A 25148-nucleotide genomic window follows, 5' to 3' on the forward strand; every position below is an offset into this window, starting at 1 on the left:
AATTTGCCTTCAGAGAAGAATTCAGCAGGTGAAAACTCCACTGTAGTCAATAAATTTAACCTACAAGATTTGCTTTCCTCATTCACCAGGAACAGGAGGGAAGTTGTAGTAAAAAGTGTTAATTTCTACTCAAACCTTTAAAAGTTAGCTGAACATCTATGTTGTTTAATAGATCAGTTTGCTTTCTGGAGGATCAAATACACACCTGGTACAAGCGGATGTATCTCCATTAGTTTCATGTGAATTTCTCTGCTTGTGCCAGGTGTGAATTTGGTTGCAAAGGCACAACCTTGAGTCTCTTCATGCTCTATGCTCCCAAGTTATGGTGCACAATAACTGACTTTTTATCATTTATTAATATAGGATAGTAGGATCTGATTTTTTTCTATTTATTCAAATTACTGAAGTTTACAATCATCAAAGCAGAAATGTAACACTAATAATTAAGCAAAAGAAGTCCTCCTTTCTAAGCTGTTTCTCTGAATTTAAATTGTGATCCCCAGTGTCTATCACTTACACAAAAAAACTCTGTTAATTCAAATACATTCTTGAATGTCCTCCTTCCATTCAGATAAACACGATTGTAGTGTTCATTATAGATTACTGTTATTTTAAAAAGTAATTAACATGACTTCTTCCATCCAAGTGTTTTCCAGGTTCTGTAATAGAAAAATACCTAAGTATACAGAGTTCATTTCACAAAAAATAATGTCAGGCAAAAGGTCAGCAGTCATTCCAGGAGCTCCAAATTTAAAATCACTAGCTATAATCTAAAAACAGATAAAGTTAAATTGCAGAGGTTAATTTATTTTAGAACACTGTGGCATTATATCATAGATACTTTGAATATGAATGGAAATGATTTGAAGAACAGTCAAAAGAAGTTTATAAATGTTAAGTGCACTATGCTGTTTTGCGTAAGTTTAGGCACAGGGGTTATTGTTTTGTCCTCTAACACTTAATAGCACCAAAAGGATTTTTTTAACATCGCTGGACTTAAGCAGTTAAAAAGACAGAGCTACACACTGTGAACATGGCACAAAAGAAATAGATCCTTGGTACTCCGTACATTTCAGTAATCCAAATGACTGACAAACTTCATAGCATATTTTTAAATGTTTTAATTTATTTTATGTTTTAGGGATAAATTTAGTTTTTTGTTTGCTTTTTGAAAATATGTACAAAAAGTGAGGGAAAACCATACTGTGGGAAAAAGGACTCTGTGAACTTCCCTATGTAGCTCTGGTATATATCTCTGTTCTGGCTTGTTGTGAGCATTTTCTACTAGGGTTACCAGATGGCTTAAAAAAAAATACCGGACACACTTGATCTCAGATCGCAGCCAGGGGGAGGGAGGGAGAGAGGGAGAAGAGAGTGGGGGAGGGAGGGTTGGTGTGATGCGACCAGCTGGGAGAGGAACGGGGCTGGCCGGGAGAAGCGGCGCTGGTTAAGGGAAGAGAACCAGCTGGCGGGAAGCAAGGCTGTCCAGGAGGGGGGAGGGGGAAGCGGGGAACCAGCTGGCGAGAAGCAGGGCTGGTTGGGAGGAGGGAACGGGGTTGGCCAGGAGGAGGTCGGGGGGAGAGAATTGGCCGGCGGAGAATTGGCCAGGGGGAGAGAATTTGCCGGTGGGGAGAGGGGCTGGCCCGGGCGCATGCAGATCCCGGGGTACTGCCCGTCCCGCGCACAGTCCCAGCAGAGCGCACAAGCAAGTTCAGCCCCGGGGATTCCATCCCCTCCCTCCTTTCTACTGCATAGTTGCATACTGCCTGGCTGGTAGACATGCTCACGCAGTGTGACTCACGCAGCATGAGCATGTCTACCAGCCAGGCAGTATGCAACTACGCACTGAAACTCATAATAAGAAAACTTAATTAGAAAATACCGGACATTTATATGTCCGGTATTTTCTCAATTTCTTTCCCGGACAGAAAGCTAAAATACCGGACTGTCTGGTTGAAAACCGGACACCTGGCAACCCTATTTTCTCCCCATCTTGACAACTATGAGATGGTTTTGTGAAATATGTAGAACAATACCTTCAAGGGGTGAAATGTAGAAGGCCCATATTCAGTTTAAACTGTGGACTTGATTCAAATGTTAAGTCTGATTAAGAGCACTGCTAAGGGCAAGAAAAATACACTGTTTTATCTGTCCTTGAACAGATTCCAAGTGGCGTCGTAGCAGCAGGGAACTTGGTCTTTTAATCAGGAAAAGTTTGAGGATCCCTATGTGATCTGATTGATCTCCAGGGGAACGGACAGCCACGCCAGCCCCCTAAGCGAAGTGGGGGTTGGGGCCTGGCTCTATGCTCCCAGAAGAGGCGGGGCCTCTGGTGGAAGAGATGGGGCCGTGGCAGCAAGTGCGCCATGCCAGTCCCTGCCCAGCCCCGACTAGAGCATGGTGCACCCTCCCCCCTCCACAGTCCTTAGAGCCAACTGGAGCACACTGGGCAGTGCTTTGGCAGCAATTTAAAGGGCCCAGAATTCTGGACCCATTAGAATCGCTAAGCCCTGAAGCAGTTGCTCCCTTTGCACACCCTCCTCCTGACCCCCCATCGGTGGGCCTATTGATCTCAAAGGCTCTTAGGGCTTGTCTAGACTACTGCTCAAGTCAATGTAATTTATGTTGCTCAAGGTGTGAAAAAGCCACCCCTTTGACTTAAAGCGATATCTATACCACATTATGTCAGTGGAAGCACTCCAACCAACATAGCTTCCACCTCTCTTTGAGACGGAGTAATTTTGCTGATGTCAGAGCACTTCCTTTCGCCATAGAGCGTTTTCACCAGTCACACTACAACGGCACAACTGCTCAGATGTCAAGTGATAATGTAACTTAGCCCTTTGTTGGACTCTACTTCATTTCGTGGGTCACTCCACCTAATCATACCATAATGTTACGATTGTTTTAGGAGACTTAAAATTGTGCTGGGGGCTTTGGTGCTTGGAGAGCTGCTTTCTTAGGAACAAGACTGAGAACACCACTTGATTTCATGTAATCCAAGAAATCCACCAAAGCAGAGAACAGAGGCAAACTCTTTCCCTCATTGCAGAGCTGATTCTGAATAAGTGAGCTAAAAAGCTGGCCTTCCCTTGGCTGTGAAGGATTTTTTTTTTAAAGCAGAAAAACTATCAAATCAAATTTTCTTTAGTTAGGAGTAATTTCTCTGTACAACCAAAGGAAAGGTTCTTGCTCCCTATGGTCAAACATACAATAAATGATTTTATATTGATAGGAAACCTATTAAGAAAAAATAGGATTATTTTTATTTTGTTTTTGCTTTTTTAATTATATATAAAGAATGGTTAAAAGGATTTTTATTCCCTTGATAGGTTTTAATGGGAGAAATGCGGGTTCAGTCTCCTTCCCAGAACATAATGTATGACAGTAAAACCAATAGGTGTCATATCAAAATACTAATTTTTATTCAGACCAACTCCAACACCTACCAAAACATTCAGGGATTTTTGTTTGAGTTGTTGTTTTTCCTGGAAGGAGGTGGGGCAATTGTTCTGTGAAGATTCATTGCTCTCATCCAGTTAATAAAGGCTTCCCAGAATTCCCAGTGTATATACCTAAATTCTCAATGGAAAATGATGTGACATTTCTGATATTTTCAGCTGAAAATTAGAATGAAAAAACTTCAAACATCCAAGCAGTTGTCACTGTTTGGAAGCAGGTGATTCTGAAGATCCATTGCCCTACAGGAAGGGGAAGTTAAAAGACCCTAGATCTATGGCTGCTAATGTTGAATAGGTTCCATTTTTAATTTTTAGTACAGGCAGTCCCCGGGTTACGTACAAGATAGGGACTGTAGGTTTGTTCTTAAGTTGAATCTGTATGTAAGTCGGAACTGGCGTCCAGATTCAGCCGCTGCTGAAACTGATCAGTTTCAACAGCGGCTGAATCTGGACGCCAGTTCTGACTTACATACAGATTCAACTTAAGAACCCCAGGCATCCCCAAGTCAGCTGCTGCTGAAACTGATCAGCGGCTGACTCCAGGAAGCCCGGGGCAGGGGCTTCCTGTAGTCACCCACTGGTCAGTTTCAGCAGCGGCTGACTAGGGGACGCCTGGGGCAGAGCAGCTGGGGTGCTGCTGGGTTGGTCCAGTAGCGCCGCCGCTCCTCGGCGCTACTGGACCAACCCAGCAGCACCCAAGCTGCTCTGCCCCAGGCGTCCTGATTCAGCCGCTGCTGAAACTGACCAGCAGTGGCTGAATCAGGACGCCTGGGGCAGAGCAGCTGGGGTGCTGCCGGGTTGGTCCAGTAGCGTCCAGAGCGGCGCTATGGAACCAACCGGCAGCGCCCCAGCTGCTGTACCACAGGCGTCCGGAGCAAAGCCGCGCCGTGGCTGTCCTGCTGCCAGACGCGCCGCGGCTGTCCTGCTGCCCTCGGGATCCGTGGCTTTGCTCTGCTTTGCTCCCCATCCCCCTGGTCTACAGACCAAGGGGACGGGGAGCAAAGCAGAGCAAAGCCGCGGAGCACACGGGCAGGGAGACCAGGGAGAGGGAGGGCCCCATTCGTAACTGCGGATCCGACATAAGTAGGATCTGCGTAACTCGGGGACTGCCTGTATTTCAAAAACTGATCTAGCCTCTTTAAGCTAAAAATCGGTCTCAATTTTCTTAATTATTTGCTAACCACAAAGCACTGATCCGTGGTCAAGAACATGTTTGTAACTTATACATGAGATGTAACTTATTTTCACTGGGATCAAAGAGGAGAGAGTTGATGTTTTGGTGGAAAAGATTATAGCAGTCCTTTGACAGACTCCTAGGTTGTCTCGTGCAAGGGTGTCCCCCCTAAGGTAAACACTGAGGAAAAAACAGGGAGATTGGTTCATTCCCCTTCCTCCCCCCCAAAAAAACAAGATGTATAAGACAAGACAGGAGTTATTAGAAAGGATTCCTCCCTGCCTTGGACTGGACAGTAAAGAGCTCAGACTTCAATTCCAGCTCACAGAATGACTGGCACGTCTCAAAACAATTCTTTCATGTTAGGCGGAGAGGTTCTCTTCTTAGTGACCTCTTTCAGAATGGAGTCCAGGTGTTAGAGAAGAGGGAGGAAATGAAGCTATGGTGAGACTGTTCCCCACAAGGTGAATCTAGAAAAACTATGAGAGCGTCCATGAACTGAGGATATAAGCTTCAAAACGGATGGACTTCAGGTGAATGCTGCTGAGGTTGTAAAAACCTATCAAAGCACATGAAAGGTTTCTATGGATCAAGGGATGTTGTCTTAGATATGAAGTAGCTACCCTAGAGGTATATATGGTGAAGATGAAAGTCGTCATACTCAGCCAGCTGGCAGGTTTTCCTGACTATATTACACACTGTATGATCTGGAGCAGTGGTCCTCAACGCGGTGCCTGCGGGTGCCATGGCACCCGTTGGGCCATTTCTGTGCACCCACCGAGTGATCAGGGCTGGCCCCGCCTCCAGGCGCACGGGCGGAGCCAGCCCCTGGGCGCATGGGTGGCGCCGGCCCCAGGCGCGCGGCAGTTAGGCGGCCCCACCCCCGGGTGCGCAGCGCGAGGTCTGTGCTGGCCCCGGCCCTGGGCATGCAGCGTATGGGGGGTGCCAGCCCAGGTGTGCGGCACAGGGGCGGCACTGGCCTCTGGCGCGCAGCACATGGGTGGCCCCGCCCCCAGGTGAGCAGCACAAGGGCTGTGCTGGCCCCGGGCTTGCAGCGTATGGGCAGTGCCGACCTGGGCGTGTGGCATGGGGCGGCGCCGGTCCCAGGAGCGCAGCACATGGGCGGCCCCGCCAGCGGGTACGCGGTGCATGGGCGCTGCCGGCTCCTCGGCGCGTGGCACAGGTGCCAGCTCTGGGCACGCAGCGCATGGACGGTGGAGGCCCCACATCCGGGTGCGCGGGACATGGGCTGTTCTGGCCCTGGTCGCGCTGCGTATGGGAAGCCCCACCCCTGGGTGTGCAGCACAGTTGTGGCGCCAGCCCCGGGAGTGTGGCACACGGGTGGCGCCAGTTCCAGGCATTCTGCGTATGGGTGGCCTCGCCCCCAGGTGCATGCGCAGCCCCGCCCCCGGGTGCCCGGCATATGAGCAGCCCTGTCCCCGGGAGCCCGGCAGCCCCAAAAGGTTGGGGACCACTGATCTGAAGCCTTAAAAGGCTTGGGTGATACCCTGAAGAGACTGTACCAACCGCAGCTGCCACTGAGAAGCAGGAGTACAACTTAGGGACAATTCTACTCTATCCTATATTAGTTCTTGTACAATCCTCATCACTGCAGAATCTGAGCACCTTCCAGTAATGCTTTTAGTAACGTGACTAATGCCTGTCTCATGTGTTTCATTTGCCTGCCCTGTGAGAGAGAGACTGGACTGCTCATGAATAACCCTGACTTCAGACTGGTTGCCATTTGTCAGACAGATGATAGGAAATGCACCAAACTTATTGATGGCAACTGCATGATAGAAGCTCCTTCCCCAACTTTGAATTTTTTTAATGGGATAGGAGGATTAACAGTCTCCTCTCTTTTTCTCTTTTAATATGCCGGTCATTAACAAACATCTTCATAATTAGAACTCTCTATGGCCACTGGTAGCTTAGCTATAGACCAGCAATTTTGGACCTCATGTTCTGAAGCTCAGAAGCTTGCCATCACCTTCCTCTCTGGTCAGACTCCAAAGGGTCCTAAACTGAGATCTGTCCAGTACACCTCCCATCATCTTGAATGCTCAACTTCCAGATGGGGTGGGATGGGACAGGCACTAACATAGTGCATCTGTTTAGCCCTGATCAAGTTTTAATCCATCTGTTCAAGACCAGTGCTGAAAGTCAACCAGCTGTGAGAATGATACACTCTTACCACCTATTGAATAAAGCACATTCCATGGCGCATCTCTCTATTGTTGGCCCCAAATTTCAAATGTCCATCAAAGTAGACAGGCAGTGCCCATGGGTTACAGGAGGGCAACAAGTAACAACAGTACTGGAAACTTGGCAACTAGAACAAGCATATTTTCTCTAAATAAGCACTTGGCTCAAACAATGTCGGAAGGGAGAAAAAAAATGCCATTTATTCAGGAAGAGCTGAATCTCTGTCTGCACAGTGCTTTATCATACATAAACTTAAAACAATCTTATTTATATGCACATACTCTAACGGTACATTATTTATTAATTTATTATCTGAACACTGGATTTATATAAAGAAAAGCAACTCCGAGTTTTATACTGGCGCAGTGCCACTAAACACAAACCAGCCTAGAGAAAAAGTTTTAGAATCCAGCTCGAGCACAACAGATATCAGGCAAGCTATTCTGTTTTGCTTTTAGATAGCAGTGGGTGGTAAAAATGTTTCTAAATGATTAAATTCCTGTGACTTTCTAGCTTGTGAAACTATCCAGTCTTATGCAAGAACTAGGCTCTTATTTTTCCATTGTATTGTACGGTATGTCCAAGTGCTAGATGTAGCAAAAACAAAACAACAGATCATTTAATCAAAAATGTGTAATCCTATTTTTAGTGGATATTTGAAGGGTTGTTTGTCATCACTTTCTTGACTCTTTAGTCAGACACGGTATTTAGAGCCTATTTTTGCAGATGCAGTATTTGGCCAGGGAGATTTGAGAGGCAATCATGCCTATTCAGAATTCTTACATCCACTATTTATTGGGATTGCAGTTCATACCCTTCCAATCCTAGAGTTGCCGGTACAAAGTACAATGGTGAAGGATAGCGTTACCTTTTGCCCCCCCTCCCTCAAGCGTCTTAGAGTGCACTCCACCCCACGACAAGCCCTTCACCTGCACCACTCTCAAAGCAGAATCAAGGGGATTGCCACAGGTAGGCCTGGCTAGGCCCCAGTCCTCCCACTTAGCATGTAGGTCCATCCGAATCTAAGCAAGAGTGTAGAGCTGCCACGATCATGACTCAGGCAACTGAAATCCAGAACGGAGTCATGTGCCTTCCCTTCAAAAAACTACACTCTAGTCAGGGCCTACCCAAATCCCCATTCCTAGATACGCCACTGAGCAGAACTCCACAACTGCGCACTCTGATATCTGTCCCCTGGCTACAGCACTGTGTGTACCAACAGTGATTGCTCAGAAGCTCTGGGGTCAGCTACCTACAAAACTTTCCTTCAGCAGTGAACAGTGATCCTACCAACCTTTTCAAAACGGAGTATTGTTTATTTTCAAAGGCACAATCAAAGCATAACAAGCAAGGAGGAGGCTTTTTTAACACAATAAACACTCCATACATCTATTTGTCCTATCTAGAGGCTGAGGCAAGCCTCATTATCACCCTCACCCTTCTGGGAACTGGTGTTCAGTCTGCTCTCCAGGATCCTTGCCTCACTCTCCCTTGTTCTACAAGAACCTGTCCCTTTATCCACACCAAATTCTTTGTCCTAATTTTCTACCCAGCGATGTCCCCATCCCACCTGGTTATAGCCAGACTGTTGTCTCAGTGAGGCCAGAGGCAAAACATCAAAGTGAATGATAGCTGTGTTGTCCATTAAGTATCAACAAATGGAACAATGTGAATTTTTGTCCACTTTCTTGCATACATACAAGTACCACTGATTTAATAACCCCCCGGTAATTACAGCAAACACCACGATAAAACATCAACCAGATAGAACACATAATATTTATAGAATACTACAGGCAGCTCCCACGTCCCTCACACAAAAAAATCACAAAGAAGAATATTTTCCCCTTGTTAATACCATTTATTCATATCAGATTGACTACCGTGAGCACACATTTCCAACATTCATTTATGTGCTAGGAAACCAGCCATTCCTTTATGTTTAGCTTTAATGAAATGTAAGCCAAGAAGTTTCATACAGTTTTCTAAGACCGTAATTTCCACCCTTTGGGAATTGTATGCACATTTTTTGATCAGATGGACCTCTCAGCTTCTGGCTTCCTTCCTCCCTGTCCCCACAGATACATACCCTCAAAAATCTCAAGTCTGGCACCTCCTATCAAACCAGCGAGTGACCTGTGCCCCACGCTACAGAAAGTGTAAAAACATCAGGGCCTCTGCCAATCAGATTTGGGGGAAATTTCCTTCCAAGCCTCAAATATATGATGATCAGATAAGGCACTGAGTATGTGGGCAAAACCTTCCAGCCAGATGCCTAGGAAAGAATGCTCTGTAGTAACTCACAACCTTCCCCATATGTCAAGGAATTGAGAATTCTTTTTTATTTATAAGTCTTCTCTAACTCAGTCATTTAGATTGAAAGTAAATACTTGGATAATTGCAGTCTTCTACTTTACACTCCTCCGATAATTTTTTGCGTAAGAAGGAGATCTCAAGAGCATCATAGAGGCCCACGTGGAACCATAAACCCCAAATTAAAAAGGCCCAACATTACCATGCTTACCATTTGCACCCCAAAGTATCATACCAATCATAGACAATAAAGTATATATAAAGAAGAGTGTCATTACAAATCAGAAATAGTGCCTAAGTAAACAGGAAAGAGGACAAACTAAGGGCAGTAGGCTGATCTTTCAATTCAACAACCTTCAGTCCCTGGAATTCATGGCAGAATTTAGTCAAGTGTACTGTAAGGGGGAGATCGTGGTTGCTGGTAGAACAGCCATATGTAGATTTCAAAGAAGAAAACATTTTTCACAACTGAGAGAGAGATTCTTTTAGCCTGGGAAGTCAAGACTGTCTTGATCAAAGGACTTCCAATCCTGACTGACTGATGGAGGCTGGAGAAGAGCTGTTTCATTTTATGTTTTACTTAATCAGGCTCAAATACAGGTCCCTATAATAATAAAGGTCTTTTGCCACTTCGAAGAAGAACTGAAACGGATATTTACAGAACTAGAAAATGTCTTCTCATTCTGAATTTTGACTGAAATGCTGGAATTCATTGCATTCTGGTTACACAAAGAACTTTCCCTCACCCAAGAAATAATGGCTAGGAAAGACAGGAAACAATAACTGGGAAGAAGCAACATATGAAAAAACACATATGAAAAATAATCTTTTCTGTCTGGATTATCAACTTGCCAATGCTTCGGATTGCCACATGCAGCCCATCTGTCATCCTCCGAACACTGCAAAGTCATCAAGGCTGTCACATTTTGGAGAGCAAACATCTACAAGCCTTATAGCATTAGCTGGGATCAGCAGAACCTTCCAAGTTTACCACGCACAGCTGTTTATGTCGGACATTTCAACAGACGTCAAACAGCTACCAATCATCACATGCACAAAGAAGCATCAGTTGGACCTGCACAAAACCAACGTGGAGAAATATTATGCGGCACTGGGACAGAGCATAATAATGATACCATACCAGCACATCCCCTCAGAACAGGGTTACAGGCATTTCTATAGTCATCTACAAAGCAGCTACTAGAGCCATTCCATGCCCTGTCTACATCCTCTGCCTTGAAGAAGAGCATGCTGCTCTACTCAAGCAGTATGAGTCAACCAGTGACCTGGACATGGTCGAACACATACAACTTTGAGCTGTGCTCAGCATGCCAGATGAGAGAAAGAGACTAAGAACCCAGATTTTATTTCTTCCCACTGGAAATGCTTGCATTTACTTTGTTGCTTTGAAATAGCTCAGCAATCACCTACAGAAAACTGATCTTCTCAGAGTGCTAAACAAATAGCCAGGCACCTGCTTCATATGAGAAACGGACCACCAGAAAAAAAGCAAAGAATCAAATCCAGAGTGAGTGGAGAGTGTTCTACAAGCAACACAAATTCCATAGCTTGCCCCGAACCTTTCACAGTTCCGGAAAGAAAGTTATATAATACCACATTTGGCATGACATCATTCCAGAGTGCCAGAAAATTCTTGGCTCACATGCCTGCTCTTGGCTAGCTCAATTCTTCACAAGGGTCACCATAAAAGGAAGATTGCTGAAAAGCTGGCATATCAAGTCACTGGTCTCCCAAAACCTAGTGAAGACCACCACCTAGTAAAGAACAGGCATTATACTACTACCCAATATCATTGCTTTCTATGGGCTCATCTAGACTATGCTGAAGTATCGAAAGAGAATATGCAAATTCCAATCTCACTTTCGAAAGCGGAGCTTTCTTAAGTGAAAGTAGTTAAGATGCGTTTTTTTCGGCAACCCTCCCTCTTTTTATATGAAAAGACGTATAAACCTAATTTTTTGAGGAAAAGTGGCTTTTCAAAAAAGGGGAGGGTTGCTGAAAAAAACGCGTCTTGACTACGTTCACTTTCGAAAGCTCTGCTTTCGAAAGTGAGATCGGATGAAGATATGCAAATTCCCACTGAATTTGCATATTCTCTTTCGACACTTTAGCGTAGTCTAGATGAGCTCTAAGTGTCCCAAAGTTCTAGAGTACCTAATTTTACAGCAATACCAGAGTTGGAGAATACTTTGAATTAGGGATGTAATAGTAATCAATTCACCAATAAGAAAAGCTTATAGGTTAACAGTATCGACTTCATACATTCCCTGAACCTTTGCCGCCCCCCCCCGCCTGTAATTTTTTTTTAGCAGGCTGGCCAGCAGCTCGGCTCACTCACAGCTTGCGACGGGCCTGGGACCTACCCTGCTGCAGCTCTGCATTTAAAGTGTATTAGAAGCTGGGCAGGCAGGCAGCCCAGCTCAGTCCTGGCTCAAATTGGGTCCGGGAGCTCAGACGTTCTCTGGACAGGAGCTGCTGCCACCCCTTGCTGCTGCTTCTTTATTAGAGGCAGCAGCACTGGGCGACAGGCAGCCTGTCTGCAAGGGGAGCTGGTTTTTAAACTGGCTCCCCTCATGGACCAGCTCCTGCCGGGCAGCCTATGCTCTGCCTCTGTATCAGAGGCAGCAATGGCACGGAGTGGCAGGGGGCTCCTTAGGGATGAGGCCGGAGTGCACTGGCTGCTGGCCCTGCCCCCAAGGACTATAGAATAGTCGACTAACTGATAAGAATTCAACTATTCAATTAAGCAATATTTAAGGTTAATAAGGTTACTCGACTATTCAATTAACCAATATTTAACATCCCTACTTCGAATGTCAAGCAAGCAGGCTATCAACAAGGTCAAAGCACATTTAACCAAGATCTTGCACTAACCATATTCCTTGGAAATAGTTTTCAAAGAAACTTCAAAAACAGATGCTGTTTTTTGTGACCTCACCACAGTGTAATACATGATGTGGCACATGGGTCTACTTGTTAAAATATCAAGAAGCCTTCCCCTCATGGGTTACAAATGCCATCAATCTGCTACTCTGAGACAGATGGTTCAAGGTACATGTGGGTGAGAAAACAAGTGCTTGGAAAAAAAAACAGATGAACAGTTCCCCCAGGAGTCTGTTCTAGTCCCAGTCTTCTTCAATCTACTTGCCACCAACCCAGTCATGGACATTCATTTATGCACACAATCTCTGCTGTGGGCTAGACCCTGAGTGATGATGCTACAAAGCTGGTTGACTACTACAAGATCTAGCACATTCAGTCTTGCATCAGCAAGACTGTAGCACATTCCACTCCTCCATGCCAATTCTAAAAGGAACTACTCTTCATAATGAATGCCCAGAAGTTGAAGCATGAAGCATGCCCACTTTATCGAGGGCATGATCCTTGACTAAACACTGACATATATTAGTCACCTCAACAAGACAGCAGCAAAGGCCAAGACATGCAACCACCTTCTCAACAAATTGGAAGATTCTTTTTGTGTAGCAGATGCTCCAACAGTAAGGGCTTCAGTCCTTGCCATTTAATACTCGATAGCAGAGTATTGTGCCTCAGTAAGAGTGGGCTGGTGCACACTCAACTTGTTGACATCCAACTCAATTCAGCAATGCACATCATCACAGGCACTCTCTCTGACTCATCTTCCATGGCTTCCAGTTCTGAATCACATTGTTCCCCCTAACATTAGAAGGGAGAATACAGCTGGCAAGCTACTCGAGAAGCTCCGTACCAACCCACACTTGCCCTTGTTTGACGACCCTTTTAGCCCACATGTCTTTCATCATGACACCTACTGTGGTTGAAGCTGCCATGACAGTATATGACAGCAGAGTCTCTGTGGCAGGAAGACTGGTGCTTAACACCAACCATCAATCAGTTCCTCATCACAGAATCTACTGCTCACCCAACTGACTTTGACCTACCATGTCATCAGTGGTGCTTTCTGAACCAATTCCAGACTGAGTAAGGCCTCTGTGCAGCCAGCCAGCACCATGGGGGTCTTGGAGACAATCCAATCTGTCGCTGCAGGGCAGACCAAATATTGATACACATTGTTTAGAAGGCTAATTAACCAAATTCTGCTATGCCCGTAGATCTCCTCTTGGCTACTAAAATGCTATTGCTTGGTTTGGCGAATACACACGTGCAAAAATAAATAAATAAATGTGTCTGATTTTGTCACTAATGTCAGCATCACCAAATCAGTCAAGAACGATTAAAGAAGAGGAAAGACAGCCCACGAGATCTATTTGAAATAAACCATACACAGGCCAATAAACCTGCAGAAAGATTACAAAGAGTCTGGATTATGTCCTAGGGATGATACTGGTCCTGACTCTGGGATCCACAGGGGAAGAACAAAGAATGTTTGTGCTCATCCAAGGAACTTGTGTGTTTGTAACAGGTTGGCACGCACCTCACCTGAGCAACTCTTGTCTGGCCAAGCGCGTTTGCCTGTGCTGCCCTTTAAAAGCCTTTCTGGCTACTCAGCCCTCTGGCCGAGTCACACTCTTTTACCTAATCACAAACTCCTTCCAGGGTAGGCCCATCCTGGTACCCTCTGTAGAGTGTCTCTCTGAGTCAGTCTCTCAGTCTGTTTCTCCACTCAATAGGAGAGTGGTACCTTCAGGGTTTCTCTTCCTGGAGACAGAGTCCTGAACAGCTCCTCACTCTGAGTTGTCCCTGGTTCTGCCAGCCAGCCCCCTTGACCTTCTCCCTTCAGATCTGGGCTTCAACTGAGCTGCCTCTGGTTCCGCAGCTCCTTTTGGAGTCCTCCCTGACCCGATTGGCCGGTTCTTCCAGCTCCTCCTTAGCCTCTTGGAGGACTTCTCTATGGCCCCCTTGGCCTTAGGGCCTAGCCCCATTACAGCGTAATTCTAGACGTAAGGGCAGAGGTATAGTGCCTACATTTTCCATTGTCTCATCTTGGCAGGACCTTCTATGAGCATTAACTGAAAATGAGCATAATGCTCTTTGGTATTAAATTCTTTGTAATGAGTTGTGGCCTGGAGGAACAGGAAGTGACTTATGGGGGAAAAGATGCAGCAAATGAAATCAAGATCTGGGCCTGCTGTACCAGTGCTGATGATTTCTGAATCAGCATAAAACACTAAAAACAGTCATGACCTACTAATACTGAATGTGGTTAAAAGAAAGCCCTAGCCTATATTGAAGACTACCTTTCCAGAAAAAAAGGGGGGGAAAGCAGCATGATCAAGTCAGCACAGGAATAATGACAACCTTCAAAACGGAAGAAAATGAAGTAATGGGACATAGATTCAGAATTCCTTCTAATTTCTCTGGCTGCTAAGCAATTCTTCTCATACTTCCACTACAAAGGGTCCTAAGTGCAAAATCCTACCCAGTTTTTCACAAGTATTCCTGCACATTTTAGGGGAACTGAATTTTAAAAGGTATCAAGTCTTCTCACAACATTCAGCTTAATCAAGTATCAATTAATAAAGCATCACTCCAGTTACACCAATTGCAATATAAACATTTAAGCCACTTCAGAAAATTAAAATATGTAGCCTAAATTTTCAAAAAGTGATTAGCAATGTTTAAGCATAAGACATATGTAAAAGGGACCTGAAAATGGTGCATGTTTACCCTCTGCAAGTCATGCTCATTTAAGGTATCTCAAGTTGTAGACCTACAGAACAAGGCAACCCAAACCACTAACTACTTGTAAAAATGTAGGCTTCTATTTCTAAGATGCATACTTTTCTTTGAAACAATCCTGTCACATAATGAAAATAACTCCGCATTGTTTAAAATTAGTTGGTCTCCTACCAGTTTTGTTATTTTTCGTAAGGTAAAACATTCAATTGTGTACATCCCACACAGAGGAGGAAGTGCAGCCAAGTGTAATAAACATAGTATAGAACCAGAAACTGAGTTCGAATCTAGGCTTTACTATCCATTGATTATAGTTCCTTGATGGAAATCACTTCTTGATATATGCACCTACCTCACAAGGATGTTGTGAAAATCACTGTTATAGTTTGTAAAAGGTTTAGTGTAAAACACTGAATTGGTGCTTAGTATTATTTCAAATGGGGAGCTGAAATTAGGATGGCTATTTTGCTTAACAACAACAACAACAACAACAACATCTCCTGCATAAAGTAAAGAGCACTCTATGCCAAGACATCTGCTTCTCAACCAAATTATTGATGATACGAGCACAGCTCTGGGAACAGTAAATGTTAATAGCGGCTAAGGACCTAGCTGTTGAACACAGCGAAGTTGAGAATCCCACAGAAAAAACCCTTAATTTACTTTACAATTTCTCAACAACAAAGTAGTGGAATTAAATAATAATAGATTCCGAAGAACTTAGCCATCCGGTGATAAAGTCTATTTTACAGTAGGTTAAACTTTGGGCCTTCACTATTTAAAAATGTCTCTCTAAAAGATTATATTGATAGCCAAGAAAGAATTTAGTATAATCTGTGGTGAACAAATAAACACTAAAGCAAGTAAGAATTTTACACCACTGCAAGAGTTTTTCGTTCTTTTGCAGCTTGACAAACTTGTTGAGAAACAGAAAGAAACTCACAGACGAATGCTGGAGCAGCTTTTAATGGCAGAAAAATCACACAGACAGACTCTATATGAGTTAGAGGATGAGAAGAGGAAACATACAGAGTACATGGAAAAGAGTGATGCATTTACAAATCTACTGGAACAAGAACGAGAAAGGTAAGGTTGCCTTGTATTTGTTACCAAAGTGTTACTTAATTAAAAAATGACTTCTAAGTGGCTCTCTACTTTCTCACTCTGCGTTAAGTCTAAAATCAGAAAATAATCTTTAAAACAAAATGTTTTGAACATTCACGTGTCAAAGAAAATACTACTAACACACACACACACACACACACACACACAACCACACACACACACACGAAACCACCAATGTTCACAATTCTGTGCAGCCGGTGAAGTGAGCCTCATCCCAATCAACTTACAGCTTCCTATTTTAACAAGGATATTATACTATAAATCTCACAAATGTATGAACACGTTATAAGCTAAATGCAGCACGGAACAGGTGTAACTTTCAAAATTTTGAAGGACGTCAGTGTGCAGGACAGTATGAAAGAAAGGCATGCAGTCTGGGGTGGGGGGAAGGAGACTAATTATCTAGGTAGGAAATGGGCTGATTGAAAAGAACCAAGACAGGGTAGAAAAAGGCTGAGAGGAAGTTATTAACGGCTTCCAACAAGAGGAGAAAGCCTTCAAGCACCTTCAATGGTATCAAAACAAAAGTTTCTTTCTAACATGCAAGCCTGAATTGCCACAAACATCCTGCATAAGAACAGTATGAAGATTTTGTATTGCATCCCATAACAGAAGGATGAAAAGAGTCTGATGTTTGTCTGTTAGTTTACTGTCTTTAAGAAATAACTTTTAAAATATCTGGCCTCTTTGAAACAGAAATTATCCCTAAACATATCCCCAAAAGGTATAGGAAAAAATAATTGAGGATCATATCCTATTCCCTGGACAGCTACTCCAGAAGATATGAGAATATTGTCTCTATTTCCTTTTGCTTAAGAACAGCTTCCAGATGGAAATGTTTGGGTGTGAGAACGTCAAGCCTATTCTAAACCCACATGATGCGTAGATAATTCTTCCTCTGCTTCGCCTGTATAACATCACGTCTCATGTACTTTGGCAATGTTAACTACTTTCACCCTTCCTGCTGCACCCCTCTCATTCAGTGCTGTCAAAAACAGCATACATGCTTTCTACAAAGGACAAATCCATGTGTATGGAACTGCTATTAAAAATAAATGCTGTACACATAACAGAAGAAAAAACTGCCTTATTCATAGATAAATATAAACAGATGTAGAGGGACATGGACATAGAAGGCAGAGAAGAGCAGGGTCCTCAGGAGACACATAGTGGGCTTTTACTGCAAGCACGATACTGTAAAATATTGATATATCAGGAGCCAAATCACACAATGGTCCATGTTGTGGTCTACACTCTTCTTCCCAAGCATGCACACCTCTCTCAAAAAGTAAGATAAACTCACTTCCAAGAGCTTGAGCATAATAACCCAAGAAACTAAATCAAACAAAATGTTACATGAGCTATATTCAAATCAGTGAGTGTGTACACAGAAGGAGAGCTGAACTCCACAATCCTTGTAAAATTAGAGGGGGGGGGGCAAACATACAACTAAGAACCTTAAGGAATAAATAAATAATAATAATAATATTATAAAAGATTTACACTATTATCTGCTGCATTTAGTAATATCTGCAGATGGAGCAGGGTGGAATTACTGAGGTGACTAATTAGACCTTAGAGGATGTAATACTAGATTTCAGATTATGTCCCAATTTCTGTGTTTTCTTTGGAGAGCTCATTTTATGTGGAAAACCCTAAAGGAGTGTGATGTCACATGTTGAGCAGAGTCCAAAATGTTTGCCAAGTGATGTTGCCATCAAGATCTCTAAGCAATTGCCTGCCATATTGGGCGGGGGGCGGGGTAGGAGAGGGGGAGAGTAAGAGGAAATCTCACACAAGTTAAGGCAAAGCTCCCTTAATGTTATGCTGTACAGACTGAGGTTTGAAAAACACACACAAAATGATTTCTCCTTTCAATATTCCCACCTAATTATCAATATTCTGAGTACCTGAGGTTTACATCTGCTTGTGAACAAGCCGAGCAATGTGAAAAGCTTCCCATGTAAAGCAATGCCAATGATCTGGGGGTTTATTTTTTATTTTATTCTTTTTTAGAGAGCAGCCAGTTTTCCGTAAATGTAGTTTAACGGATTTTTCACATAAGAAAGAAGCAGTCTTCTCCTGCAACATTTCAATTTCAAAGCAAAATCCAGAACTTTTGTTCTACTTTGTCTCATGAAATAATGAAATTACAGTGTATTAAAGAAAGCTTAACTGTGGAAGGGTAACATGAATGAAAGCCAAATGGGATTATGAGTAATAAGGGATTATGCATCCAAAATAATACTTGGATCTCTTGGATCAGACTTTAGTTATGCTGGAACATTAGAGATTGTTATTTAAATGCTAGTGAGAATAGAAGAACTATCAGTCAGCTGCAGCTCTTATTACTGAGTGCCTTTTTCAAGGAGAGAATGATCATCTTCCAATCTCAACAGAAAGCAACCATCTCCTATTTCAAGGTGTGCAAGAGCCAAGAGCTGAAATGATGAGTCTTCAGTGACAATCTTGGTGATTAACCAGTCACTTATTTATCCCCTCCTCTCCAAAATAAAATAAAAACCACAATTCTCCATCTTTCTGCTGAGTTAGTCTCCTCATACATTGCTTTTCTTTGCAACCAAACAGATCTTATGGTTTAATCCTACAAAATGCTGAGTACCCTGGCTCTGATCCAACAAAGCACTTAGGCATATGTTTAACTTTAATCATCATAGGACTAGTTTGATCGACTTTGTGGGATGGCAACAACACATAAATTGCAACATCAGAAATTTAGGTTTGCAAGAAGACCAACGCTAGATTTTGTCTCATCTTGTCCCACTATCTTGTCCTATTGAAAACCAGTTTTTCTCATTGGGAAATACAAAATGGTTTCTAAAGTGCATTTGAATAGTTAATATCCCCTTTCTGAGATTAACTGTAGAGATCAGATGACACATATTGAATTTATTTTTCCTAGGGTTTTTTGCTTTTTGTTTTTTAATTGCTGCTGGTTTGTTAGTAACAGGAGGAAAACTGAACAATGCTTTCATTACTTTTATTCATTCACAATCACATGTGCCCATTTTATATTAAACTTATTTTACTTATAAAAACATAATAAAATAAATAAAGGAACAGAAATTATTGCAAATGCTTCAGTAAATGTAAGGACTGCAATGAGTAAACACTGGTTTTCCTTTATTTTTTAACACACGGCCAACTGTACAACAGATTGCTCTTTGCAATTTTTGCCAGCCAACAAAACAAGCAGAATGTTTTGAAGACTACAGGGGCCACTGGACAACAAGGTGCAGACAACAGATGATAACTGGAAATGTCTTTCACATTTAGGCGCAAAGTACAACCCACACGTGCGCTGGCCAGGCAGGAATGCATTTGCATCAGTGCTTCATATGTAATGATAGAGGTGCAAGCAATTTTTTCTTTCTTTTTACTTTCGTAACTGATGTGGGTGGTGAGTCAGGGAGGCTGGGAGAGGCAAATGCCTCCCCAAACAGCCAGGGATGGCCTCACCCACGCTCCACACTTACACCCCTGCTTCAGCTGTGCTACTGAGTTCTAGGGGGTGGACTCACCTCTGCCTGCCTTCCGGGATCAGGGATGCTGCCGCAGCACCACTATATATTCTTCTTCTCAGTGCTTCAGTGGTGGTGCCACATGCTCTCCCTCCTGGTGCTCCGGGACTGGGGCGGGTGCAGGTACTAGCTACCTTGGGGTGGGAGGCGGCTATGAGGTGCGAGCTCTGAGTTCCAGGAGGCACATAAGGGGCAAGGCCATGGGCAGTGGGTAAAGCCCTGGCTAAGGGAAGGAGCCCCCAGCCCTGCCTGAAGTAGGGATGTTAAATTCTGATTAATGAGCTAATCAAGTAGTCAATGGAATTTCCATCGACTACTCGATTAGTCGATAAGAGGGCGCTCGCTATCCCTGCTGCCTCTCTCCCTTTGAAATAGACAAGAGCTGCCCCTGGCACCTGTACATTTCAAAGGGAGAGACTCAGCCTTGACTCTCCCTTTGAAACGTATAGGAGCCCCCCACAACTCTCGTACATTTCAAAGGGAGAGAGATAGCAGGAATCCTAACTACTTGCCACAACATGCAATATGATTAATAAAGTGGGAGCCGTTTTACAAAACACTTAGGCAGTTTGATTAAAAAGCCTGAAGAATTTTAAAAAAAAAAGTTACAAGAAATGTTAGGCTTTCATTTTAGCATCGATCAAAACCAGACAAGGTTATATACACTACCAGCCCATGAATAAGGGAATACATACAATAACATTCTCCTATGAGGAAGGCCAGGGAAGAACCTACTCCAGGCATGAGCAATAAGTGGCCCATAGGCCGGACGTGGGTTCACCAGGATTAGCCCCGGTGGGCCACCAGATGCTTTATTTACCTGCATGTCCACCAGTACAGCCACTTGCAGCTTCCATTGGCCCAGAAACGTGATCCACGGCCAACAGGAGCAGCAAGTGTCTATAACACCAAGGGCTTATCCTTGCAAATTACGTCTAGCTCATGGGCTGCTTATTACCAGCCTGACCTTAATTTTCCTTAAATTGATTTCCTAGTAGAGGAGATTTTCATCTCCATGAGCACAACTAATAATATACTTTTTTGAGAAGAAGCAAGTGCAATGGAATATAGCATGAATTTCAGGGGGAGGGGACTCTTCAGACAGTTTCTCAGATACCCAAAGTCCTATCGCACTCACAGACTCTTTGCCTACACAGACCTAGAACACCGGAGAATCCTAGAGAAGGATGCCCCTGGCATGCATCTGTGTGATTCATTTGCCTTCATGTAACAAGGAAAACAAGAGTGCCTCGCAATTCCTATTGTTAGGCATGGAGGGAACAGAAGAATAGGTCCTTTCTCCCGCATTTAACTTGTCACTACTTGGTCAGACATCATCCATGCCCATCTTCTTAAAGATGTAAAACTTTTTCCTCTGTGCATTTTAGTTTTTCTCCAGCTATTTTTCATTCAAACTAAAGAGAAAAAAAATGTTACTATAGACTTTGTGGCATGCCAACAAAAGCCATCAATTAAAAAAATCCAAATATAAAATTAAATCAGATTATGGTATGCAACTGATAGTTTTACAATATTTAATTCTAGCAGAGTTATAGAAATGTTTCATATAGTTACGCATTGTTAGTGTCTGTATTTAAGTGACAGGTGAAGTAACTGACTATCAGACTATACTGACACAGTTATTCAATACTGATTGCAAAGACATTTGGAATCCATTTAGACAAAAAGGTACTATATACTGTAAATGTAACTTCAGATTTATTGTCTTTAATTCTGACATATTCAAGAGATACTTTATAGGATACAAAAACACCATACTGTATATTTTACAATGGAGAATTCACTATTCTACAACAACAATTCATATTTTCATTTTAAACAATTCATCTTTTTAGGTATTCTAAGAAGCATGACACTGTCTATATAAAATGTTACAAGCAAAAGTAAACACTTATGACTTATTTATTCTATGTGTGACCAGCAGTTTTTAATTTCATGCACACTAAACTATTGTTGTAGATTGCATTGTACTCAAATGCAATCATTTCCTTTCGGTTTTCTGGCAATGGGTTATATATTACATATGCCTGAGACTATGTCTTGCAAGTTGTGAAATGGATGCCAGATCTCTGTTCATTTGACCTTTTTTCATGGGTATCTAGTGTATGTAGGTGAATGAGTGAGACCCACCACAAACACAACTTTAGCACTGTAATTCTATACAACACCCCAATGGGACAGGTCTACAACTAATACCACTGAGGCATAAAGACAAACTTCAGGAAGTGATGCACACAGATTTTACCTCATGCTTGTGTATGAAAAACCTACATAAAATTACATAGCATAACTTTCAACAGATGTTGTGAAGCTTAGGTCTTGTCAAAATCCACATGATTCTAAGGTTTTCAGAGAGTTCCTTGAGCATAATGCAGGGTTAAAATAATGATACAAATATATTATTTTTTAAGTGAAAGTAAAATCAAAGAAAGCAGAAAGTCAGAGGTAGAACAGCTTTTGGACATACATTAAGAACTCGTTTTTTCTGTATGTTAGATTAAAATAAATGTCTTCAAAATGCAAAACAAACAAAAACAATTCACTTCCTTTACAATCAGTGTAAAATGCAACAGTAAAAGCATTCATTAGTTCAGTGTCATTTTAAAATGTTTTACCTATTACAAATTTGGATATAGACCAAAGGACTGTAAGTCAAGTTCATTTCTGCCTCACTGAAGCCAGTGAAGTGAGAAATAGGAATTAGGAGGCTATTACTATTTATTTATTTATTTATTTAGATAATCATTGAAAAGATGCCTACGTGCAGGACTAGACATCTTGAAACCAATTAAAATCATAGGCAACATTGCACAATACAAGACTTCAATCTGCTTAAAACTTTAACAAAATAAACAAACCAATAGTTAACTTCACCTCAGACATTTGGCTGGGGAAATTGACATGCCCTGTAACATACCCTAAAGGTCAATGGGGCTAGCCTGTATCAGACCAAGAAAGGAGAGTGAATTTGTAAATCATTTGGCCCTCTTAAAGTGTGCTTTACCAGTAGTTCCAAGTCTGTCTTTCTAGTTCGCAGGTACCAGAATATTTAGGGCTTCATAAATCATCACCAACTCCATATATTCTACCTAGAATTTAACCAGCAACCAGCACAGATCATTGAGCACTACTGTAATGCATTTCTCACAAGATGCTACTTTCACCAATCAGATAGTCACATTTGGCCTCGGTTTAACCTTACAAATTATAGAAGTGCAATGGCATCACTACAGTTAAAGTTGTGTTAACTTCCTTTTTATAGGTCATGCTTTATTACGTTTCTCTAAAACTGACATGCTTAATTGGTTTCCTTTGAAATTTGTATGCTTCCAGAGGACCCATGATCATCCCTAATGCTTCAGAGGGTGGTGTTTAAAAAGTAAACTACACAGAATATTTTTTCTGGGGGAGGGGTTGAGAGGGGAATCTCTGCCTTGCCCCTGCAAGTGGCTGGCTGAAACACTGAAGCATAGCTTTTAGAAACATAAGACAAATGGGAAGGGAGCCCCAATGCATTAAAGCCAGGCCCCCTTGAGTATCACAAGCAACCCCATCATACAATTACATTCACAAATTTGTTCATCTCGCTTAAAACTAAGTTATTTGCCCCCACAACTCCTATTAAGAAACTGCTCCAGAACCTCACTATTCAGTTGATTAGAAATCTTCTAATTTTCAGCCTCAGTTTGATTCTGACTAGGTTATAGTCATTTGTTTTCATGCCACCACTGTGCTTAAGCTTACATAGGTCTTTACTCTCCCCCATGGCTGCCCTGGTGGATTGAGGAAAAATGCTGATGCCACTGCACTAGTGAACGTTCCATCACTCACATATCTAGTCCGAACCTTTGCATATCTGTGTAATAGTAATTCATGTTTCTTGCTACAAGTTGTCTTTGTTATAACCTGTTTATTTTCTGGAGTGGTTTACTATGAACAGAGCAGAATAGACAGCAGCTGGTCTAAAACAATTTTTTTTATACTGGGTACAGAGAAGGATGGCTCACATAGGCTGTGGTGATGAGGCTAACACCATGATGAGCAATGAGGTGGGGTGGCAGACAAGTTTTTGGATTGGTTGTTTGAGAAAATATATATTTTACTAGTTCCTGGGTAATGGAGTGCAAGTGGCTATTTCTTGATCTAAAGGTAGATTAATATGGCTCTTACAAAAACACGTTGTAAAGGGTGTTTGGAAATTATAGTGTGGCTAGGTTGTGGGGGGAAGAAGGGTTATTGGTCCTTTACTAGCATTAGATAGGATCCTGTGGGGGAGATGAACAGGGTGTGAAAAAAGCTTGTACATTTCAGCAACTCTGGTGCTGGCAGAGTGAAGGCACGTGTGTTATTGGGCCATATTGGGGCATTGTGGAAAGGCAACAGAGTTAAGTTTCCAAGGGCAACCTTAATGGTTCACTTCCAGGTTTTCAGATGTTTTGAGTTTTCTTCAACTGTAAACTCTGCACAGAAATAAAATACCTCGAAACAATAATTAACTCTGCTCTTTTGTGGTGGAATAAGACTGGGCGTGTTGCTCCATGCATAGCACATTCTAATCTTAAAGTGACTATAAAGCATGGATGACACTAATAAGATCTGTGCCTGAAAGAAGCAGATATACATTTCTGGCTAAGGGCACGTCTTCACTACAAGCTGGATCCATGGCAAGTAACTGATCCAGTGGGGGTCAATTTATCACATTTTTATTACATCTAGTAAAGACATGATAAATCGATTGCCAACTGCTCTCCACTAAACTCCACCAGACAAGTGGATAAGCGGAGTTGACAGGAGAGCATCCACTGTTAACTTACTGATATGAGGACACAGCAGTAAGCAGACCTAAGTACATTGACTTCAACTATGTTATTCACATAGTTGAAGTTGCGTAACTTAGGTTTATGGTAGATAAGGCCTTAGTGGAAAAATGTGGCACTGACATTTCTAAATGGGAATCTGAAAAAATGTTTCGCGTATAGAAAATCTCTAGTTCATTTCCTTGGATGGAAGAAAAGGGTTGCGAAAGCGTTACTATGATTTTCCAAAATAAGATGTTGTCAAGGGAAAGGTTATATGCCTGTCTGAGAAGAAAAAGGTTATATGCAGTTAAGATCTCTTCCTGTGACAGAAATATTGATCAATGTTAAAGTGCTATAATTAGTCTTATAACTTAACAAGACAACAAGACAAAAATGACCATGAGAAGAAATAACATAAGCCAATCATCAGTAATGAGGCATTCAATCTAAATTCATAATTAAATTTCCCATGGCATAATATGAACATTAATTATTTAGGTCTTGGCTACAAAATTACTGAAGATTTTTACATTCGCTATATACCCATACATACAAGTGTTCTTATGGATCACATGTACTATTGGAGCTCAACAGAAAAATGAATGCCACAATACCAGGAATCTGTGCTTAAAACAGCAGTTTTAAACACAGGAATAACAAACACAAATAGGAAAAGGTAACTGAATTACTGGCTACAAATCTACTGAGAACTACAATAAAGACTGTTTTAAAATCACCTCAAAATTCCCTTAGCTGAAAATGCAACTTTTCATGCATCCACAAATATTTTCTTTCTTGAATCTGTAGTGTATACCACAAATGACAACCAAACGAACATGTACATTCAGAAAAGGTAATACATAAATGT

General features: G+C 42.3%; 2 protein-coding genes across 4 annotated transcripts in view; one reads left to right on the plus strand and one right to left on the minus strand.

Moving 5' to 3' along the window:
• The window catches only part of CMSS1 (cms1 ribosomal small subunit homolog), a 352914-nt gene that overhangs the window by 217276 nt on the left and 110490 nt on the right, over positions 1–25148 (minus strand). The window lies entirely within an intron of this gene.
• The window catches only part of FILIP1L (filamin A interacting protein 1 like), a 294587-nt gene that overhangs the window by 172287 nt on the left and 97152 nt on the right, over positions 1–25148 (plus strand). For all 3 annotated transcript variants that reach the window (XM_075914071.1, XM_075913841.1, XM_006130685.4), the window contains one exon: positions 15701–15879. In XM_075914071.1, the coding sequence (XP_075770186.1) occupies positions 15701–15879 (179 nt within the window). The remainder of the gene's footprint in view (positions 1–15700; positions 15880–25148) is intronic.

This window comes from Pelodiscus sinensis, chromosome 1, assembly GCF_049634645.1.
Source record: "Pelodiscus sinensis isolate JC-2024 chromosome 1, ASM4963464v1, whole genome shotgun sequence".
In the NCBI taxonomy this organism is placed as follows: domain Eukaryota; kingdom Metazoa; phylum Chordata; order Testudines; family Trionychidae; genus Pelodiscus; species Pelodiscus sinensis.